Source organism: Epinephelus moara, chromosome 2 (genome assembly GCF_006386435.1).
Source record: "Epinephelus moara isolate mb chromosome 2, YSFRI_EMoa_1.0, whole genome shotgun sequence".
Lineage (NCBI taxonomy): Eukaryota > Metazoa > Chordata > Actinopteri > Perciformes > Serranidae > Epinephelus > Epinephelus moara.
Window position 1 is genome coordinate 617,304 of NC_065507.1, and position 7,909 is coordinate 625,212.

The 7,909-nt window shown below is 44.3% G+C and overlaps 1 protein-coding gene across 3 annotated transcripts in view; it reads left to right on the top strand.

The window, feature by feature from the left end:
- The window catches only part of rnf168 (ring finger protein 168), a 16,688-nt gene extending 9,857 nt beyond the window's left edge, over positions 1-6,831 (top strand). For all 3 annotated transcript variants that reach the window (XM_050060651.1, XM_050060644.1, XM_050060655.1), the window contains 6 exons: positions 285-486; positions 2,385-2,455; positions 3,935-4,090; positions 4,755-4,852; positions 4,946-5,021; positions 5,385-6,831. In XM_050060651.1, the coding sequence (XP_049916608.1) occupies positions 285-486; positions 2,385-2,455; positions 3,935-4,090; positions 4,755-4,852; positions 4,946-5,021; positions 5,385-6,038 (1,257 nt within the window). In that variant the 3' untranslated portion in view covers positions 6,039-6,831. The remainder of the gene's footprint in view (positions 1-284; positions 487-2,384; positions 2,456-3,934; positions 4,091-4,754; positions 4,853-4,945; positions 5,022-5,384) is intronic.
- Positions 6,832-7,909: the final 1,078 nt, after the last annotated feature.

Below are 7,909 nucleotides of genomic sequence, written 5' to 3' on the forward strand. Positions count from 1 at the left end.
TTGGGGCCAAGAACAATAACTTCAGTTTTGTCTGAATTTAACATCAGGAAATTGGTGCTCATCCAAGTTTTTATGAAGTTTAGTTAATTGATTACTTTCTTCTGGCGTGGGGATTTTTTCCTGATCAGCTGTGAGGGTCATAAGGACAGACGGATGTCGTATGCTGTAAAGCCCTGTGAGGCAAATTGTAATTTGTGATATTGGGCTTTATAAATAAATTTGATCAGGAGTGTTTCCTGTAGTACTGATGGTATCAGATATATTATGGGATGTATCATCATCAGGAGTGTTTCCTGGAGACGGTCGATAAGGCCACGCTGTGCTGCCCGATGTGCAGGAAGAGAGTTTCCACGTGGGCTCGTCTGAACAGCAGGAACAACACGCTGGTCGACCAGCAGCTGTGGACGCACATCCAGACCGCCTTCCCTCTGCAGTGTCAGCGCCGCCTTAGTGGGCAGGACGCCATCACCGAGGATGACCCCGGAGGTATCAGCACACACACATCCCATAATACTGTTACTATCTGCATGTGTGAAGCTTTGTGTTTATTTAGGGTCATTCAATTAAGCTTTATTTATAAAGACCAAAATCACAAAAGACCCAGCCTGGGGCTGGGGCCCGTGGGCGAGCGCCTGGAGGCCGGGCCTTCGCCCATGGGAAGGAGCCGGAGCTTGTGGAAGAGGTTGAGCGCTACCGGCTAGATATAGTCGGCCTCACCTCAACACATAGTTCCGGCTCTGGAACCCAAGTCCTTGAGAATAATAATAGCAATAATAGTAATTATGATAATGATAATAGTAATAACAGTAATAATAATAGTAATAATAATGATAATAGTAATAACATTACCAATAATAGTAATAATAATGATAATGAAAATAGTAATAACATTAACAATAATAGTAATTATGATAATAATAATAGTAATAATAATGATAATAGTAATAACATTAACAATAATAGTAATTATGATAATGATAATAGTAATAACAGTAATAATAATAGTATTAATAATGATAATGAAAATAGTAATAACAGCAATAGTGATAATGATAATAGTAATAACATTAACAATAATAGTAATAATTATGATAATAGTAATAACAGCAATAATAATAGTAATAACATTAGCAATAATAGTATAACAGTAATAATAATAGTAATAATAATGATAATAGTAATAACAGCAATAATAATAGTAATTATAATGATATTGATAATAGTAATAACGGCAATAATAATAGTAATAATAATGATAATTTAGCAGTTACACATCATTTGAGCATCATGCCTTTGTTTTTAGCAGCCCTCCTATCCTTTGCATAACGGTTTACAGACCACCCCAGTACTCCACTTCTTTTATCAGTGATTTCTCTGAATTATTATCAATCATTCACTCCACCTACAACAGGATTTTAATAACTGGTGATTTTAATCTACACATTGACAACACCTCGGACCCAGTATCCAGAGAATTTTTAAACCTCTTAAACTGTTTAGATTTTAAACAACATATCACGCAGCCGACCCACAGCAGAGGGCACACCCTGGACCTGGTCATAACCTATGGCCTGTCCGTGGGTGTGTCCTCTGTTGTGGATCTGGCTGTGTCCGACCACTTTTGTGTGTTTTTTAACATCACCAGTTTTAACCAACAGGAGGCCCCGGTGAGAACAGTAAGGAAACGCTACCTAACTTCTGAAGTGGCTGCAAATTTTATCCAGATTTTACAGAGCACTCCTGCAGAGATTTTACCAGCACCCTGTGATTTTATTGTGGACAATTTTAACAACAAACTCAGTGGACTCAGTGGCTCCACTTTTAATCAAAACAATTAGAACAAAACCTACTCCCCCATGGAGAAATCAGGAAATCAAACAACTGAAAAGATATAATAGTAATAACGGCAATAATAATAGTAATAATAATGATAGTAATAATAATAATGATAATGTTTGACAGTATAAATGTTATATAAATATATTCTTATATGGCCGTATATGTGTAGCAGCAGTAGTTGTCATCAGGTAGGACACATCCAGCTGTGATTGGAGGGAACACACAGTGACAGTAGACACAGACTCTCTGGGGGCGGAGCTTAGTGATAGGCAGTAATAAGACATGAATGAAGACAGAGAGAAGCTACGCCCCCTGACAGACTGAGTCTATATCAGTATCATCAGGAGCAGGTTCAGGTTCAGTCTGACTGTGGAGATGGCGTCTGACTGAAACAGGAAGTTGGTTCGTTCAGTTTAACCTCATTGATCCTGATGATAAAAGCTGATATCATTAATCTGTTTATTGATTACAGTGACATCATCAGAACCACCAATCAGACACTGTATATGAAACGTGACTGTGTGTGTGTGTGTGTGTGTGTGTAGTGTCTGTGTGTTTTCCCAGAGTCAGTCAGCCTGGAGAGCTGAAGAGAGAATATGAGGACCAGGTGACTAAAGTAAGTTCGGTCTCCTTGTTATAATGATGATGATGAAGATAATGTCGATGATGATGTCAGTGTTACTGCTGTCACATTGGTAAACAGGGTGATATTACTGATATTAAGTAAAGTTCAAATAATAAGATATCTGACAGAAGGGTCTGTCTGACAGAAAGGTCTCTCTGACAGAAGGGTCTCTCTGACAGAAAGGTCTGTCTGACAGAAATCATACATCATATGATGATTAACGTGGTGATTTACTCTCCTGGTGCTGGGCGACAGATCAGTGTTGATTGTCTTTAATGTACCGCTGTGTAGCTGAGACAGCTGGTGGCGTGTGTCAGTAAACAGGAAGGAGCTCTATGACATTTGTGGTCAATGATGCTGTGATGTAAACGCTGTGATCAATGTGTAATAAGTGTTGTGTGATAAATGTGTAATGAATGTGTGATAAATGTGTTATAAATGTGTAATAAATGTGTGATTAAATGGTGTGTGATGAATGTGTGATAAATGTGAGATAAATGTGTGATAAATGTGATAAATGTGTGATATACGTGAGATAAATGTTGCGTGATAAATGTGTGATAAATGTGTGATAAATGTGAGATAAATGTGTGATAAATGTGATAAATGTGTGATAAATGTGTGATATACGTGAGATAAATGTTGCGTGATAAATGTGTGATAAATGTGAGAAAAATGTGTGATAAATATGAGATGTGTGATAAATGTGTGATAAATGCATGATAAATGTGAGAAAAATGTGAGAAAAATGTGTGATAAATATGAGATGTGTGATAAATGTCTGATAAATGTGTGATATACGTGAGATAAATGTTGCGTGATAAATGTGAGAAAAATGTGTGATAAATATGAGATGTGTGATAAATGTGTGATAAATGCGTGATAAATGTGAGATAAATGTGTGTTAAATGCATGATAAATGTGAGATAAATTTGTGATAAATGTGAGAAAAATGCGTGATAAATGCGTGATAAATGTGAGATAAATGTTGTGTGATAAATATGAGATAAATGTCTGATAAATGCGTGATAAATGTGAGTAAAATGTGTGATAAATGTGAGAAAAATGTGTGATAAATGTGAGTAAAATGTGTGATAAATGCGTGATAAATGTGAGATAAATGTGTGATAAATATGAGATAAATGTCTGATAAATGCGTGATAAATGTGAGATAAATGTGTGTTAAATGCATGATAAATTTGTGATAAATGTGAGAAAAATGTGTGATAAATGCGTGATAAATGTGAGATAAATGTTGTGTGATAAATATGAGATAAATGTCTGATAAATGCGTGATAAATGTGAGTAAAATGTGTGATAAATGTGAGAAAAATGTGTGATAAATGTGAGAAAAATGTGTGATAAATGTGAGATTAATGTTCTCACTTACGTTTATCAGTCTGATGAAGATTGGCTCATTAACATAACCGCTGATTGTTGTTTACTCTCATTTATGTTTACTGCTGTCAGCTGACGGAGGAGAAGCGAGCGATGGAGGAGGAGGAGCAGAGGGCCAGTGAGGAGTACATCCAGAGACTGCTGGCTGAGGAGGAGGAGCTTCTGCAGGAGGAGAGGAGGAGGCGTGAAGATGACGAGCGGCTCGCCAGACTGCTGAGTAACCAGCTGGTCAGTGTCTGGACGTTATGACATCACACGTACAACTTGTCACATGACCTCACACAGACGCTCTGAGGGTTAGTTTGGCAGTGACGTCATGTCCCAGCGAGGACACAATGAACAGGACGCAAACACTCTGGGTCAGAGGTCAAGACTTAATGTTAGAGTCCACCATGGTCGACCTTGCTGACGTCCACCGCTCCAGTCAGAGCTCTTAAACACTTCACATCACATTCACACGTTCACACACTGAACCTGTTTTCCACCATCTCAGCTGCTGAAGACAAAATGTCCGTCTGTAGATCAGTCGTCCCTCATGTCCTCTGAGGGACGCTGTCTGTCCTCACTGTTTAATGTCTAACCCTTCATGTCCTCTGGGGGACGCTGTCTATCGTCACTGTTTAATGTCTAACCCTTCATGTCCTCTGAGGGACACTGTCTGTCCTCACTGTTTAATGTCTAACCCTTCATGTTCTCTGAGGGACACTGTCTGTCCTCACTGTTTAATGTCTAACCCTTCATGTCCTCTGGGGGACGCTGTCTGTCCTCACTGTTTAATGTCTAACCCTTCATGTCCTCTGAGGGACGCTGTCTGTCTTCCCTGTTTAATGTCTAACCCTTCATGTCCTCTGGGGGACGCTGTCTGACTCCACTGTTTAATGTCCTCCTGCAGAACTCGAATCCCGTCTCCCAGGACAACCTCGGTCCTGCTGACGTCACTCCAGCAAAAAAGAAGAAGAAGAAGGATGTCAGCGGGGGACAGATGGACAAGTATGTCCACCTGAGGACAGACCAGTGTTGATGGTGATGGTGATGATGATGATGATGATGATGATGATGATGATGGTTTTTTGTGTGTTTCAGGTTCTTGTGTCCTCTTCCCTCCAACAACAGCTCGTCCTCGTCCCTGTCCTCTCGCTGCAGCTTCGTGTCCAACAAGGTCAGTTTGATCCAAACGTGTTTGATCACACGTGTCATAACTGAACACGTCTAAGGACAGAGGATCAGGGGACATACAGAGGGTCAGGGGACAGACAGAGGGTCAGAGGATAGAGGCTCAAAGGACAGACAGAGGGTCTGGGGACAGACTGAGGACAGACAGTGTGGGGACAGACTGAGTACAGACAGGACAGATGGTATGGGGACAGACAGAGGGTATGGGGACAGAGGACAGGCAGTGTGGGGACAGACTGAGTACAGACAGGACAGATGGTATGGGGACAGACAGAGGACAGTGTCTTTAGCTGTGGTTGTTGATGTGTCTCCTGTACAAGTAAAGTTGGTCTGAATGTCTGTCTTTCAGGAGAACATCCTGGTGTCTCAGGTGGAGCGTCCCCTCCCTAACCTGGACTATTATGGTCCTCAGAGGGACAGATCAGAACCTCCGTCTGTCTCCGTGGACGACCAGCTCCACCCAGGGACACACAGGAGTCACATGACTGGAGACAAGAGGAAGAGCTCTGAGCTGGACATGACAGAGGACGAGGAGGAGACGGTCACCAAACGAGGCTCTCTCCTCCCGCCCTCCTCCTCCTCCTCTCTGCAGGTGGAGGTCCTTCAGGGGGTCTCTGAGTGGGAGGTGGAGCAGCTGAGGAGACGTCAGCAGGAGGAGGACGACCGGCGTCTTGCTCTGCTCCTGCAGAAGGAGTTGGACCAGGAGGAGAAGCAGAGAGCCACCGACCGACGCAAAGACTCCTCCGACCCCTACCTGCTCCGCCCAAACAGCCGGGGGAAGGTGGAGGCCACCTCCTCCTCAAGGACCTCCCCCGCCTCCTCCTCTAAGACCTGCTCCACCTCCCCCTCCACAAGGACCTCCACCCCCTCCTCTAAGACCTCCTCCACCTCCTCCTCTCCAACGACCCCCAACCCCTCCTCCACCTCCTCCTCAAGGACCTCCTCCAGCAGAGGCAGCAAACAGGCCACTCTGACTGAGATGTTCTCCAGCCTGATCAGCTGAACCCTCTGTGTCCTCCTGTGTCCCTGCATGTCCCTCTGTCTGTCTGTGTCTGTCCCTCAGTCTGTCCCTCTGTGTGTCTCTGTCTGTGTGTCTATCTATGTCTCTGTCTGTCCCTCTGTGTGTCTGTACCTCTGGGTGTCTCCGTCTGTGTCTCTGTCTGTCCCCCTGTGTGTCCCTCTGTCCGTCCCTCGGTGTCTGTCTTTCTGTGTCGGTCCCTCTGTCTGTCCCTCTGCCTGTCCGTCTGTGTCTCTGTCTGTCCCCTCTCTGTGTCTCTGTCTGTCCCCTCTGTGTTTGTCCCTCTGCCTGTCCATCTGTGTCTCTGTCTGTCCCTCTGCTTGTCCCCTGTGTGTCTGTCCCTCAATCTGTCCTCAGCCTGTCCCTCTGTCAGCAGACACAGACCCGTTAATCAAACCTGTTCTTTATTTTAGTCAAACTATAACGGAGTTCTTCAGCCCTGCCTTATTTTTTATTACCGTGGAGACACTACGAGGACAAAAGTATGTGGACATCTGAACTGTCCCTCCTGTCTCACATTACAGTTCATGGCGGACATGGTCATGAACTTCATCAACACTGACACTGGTGTGATGTCATCAAACATTTCTGATGGAGCAGTTTTGTGTTGAAACAGAGACAAGGACAAACTGTCCTCATACTGGTGTCCACCAGGGGATGTCTGTGTTTGTCCAAACAGGAAGCAGAGACACTGCGTCCTCTGAAGCTGACACACTTTTTGGTTTAAATGTTTATTTTTTGTAAACAAGTTGTTTCAAATAAAGTTTTGGAGCAGAAAGATTCACTGATATCCTTCTAAGATTCAGTCCAGGCTGAGCTGAGTCTGTCCTCACATGTCCTCGCAGGTCCTCACATGTCCTAACAGGTCCTCGCATGTCCTAACAGGTCCTCACATGTCCTAACAGGTCCTCACAGGTCCTCGCATGGCCTAACAGGTCCTCGCATGTCCTCGCAGGTCCTCACATGTCCTCGCAGGTCCTCACATGTCCTCACATGTCCTCATATGTCCTCACAGGTCCTCACAGGTCCTCATGTGTCCTCACAGGTCCTCACGTGTTCTCACATGTCCTCATATGTCCTCACAGGTCCTCACATGTCCTCACAGGTCCTCACATGTCCTCACGTGTCCTCACAGGTCCTCACAGGTCCTCACATGTCCTCACAGGTCCTCACATGTCCTCACAGGTCCTCACGTGTCCTCACATGTCCTCACGTGTCCTCACAGGTCCTCACATGTCCTCACAGGTCCTCACAGGTCCTCACATGTCATCATATGTCCTCACAGGTCCTCACGTGTCCTCACAGGTCCTCACATGTCCTCACATGTCCTCACATGTCCTCACAGGTCCTCACGTGTCCTCACGTGTCCTCACAGGTCCTCACATGTCCTCACATGTCCTCATATGTCCTCACAGGTCCTCATGTGTCCTCACGTGTCCTCACGTGTCCTCACGTGTCCTCACAGGTCCTCACATGTCCTCACAGGTCCTCACAGGTCCTCACGTCCTCACAGGTCCTCATATGTCCTCACATCAGGCATGAAAATCACTCACATTTTGGCAAAATTCGCCATTTTGAACACAAAATAGGTGACCTACGTGAATTAGAACTGTTATGCTGTGTTCCCACCAAACGCGATGAACGCGATTTAATCGCTCGTAACGCGAGTAACGCGTCGCCCGTAACGCCCGAGTTTGGACGCCTGACCATTTTGTTAATTCACGTGAGTAGCGTGAAAGCCGGCTGTGCTAACTGGAGCTAAGCTAGTGCTAACATTCATAGTACAACCATTCTGCAAACTAATTAAAGACACATCTTTACAGAACTTATCAAGTAGACCAGTCTCCTCGGCGTCT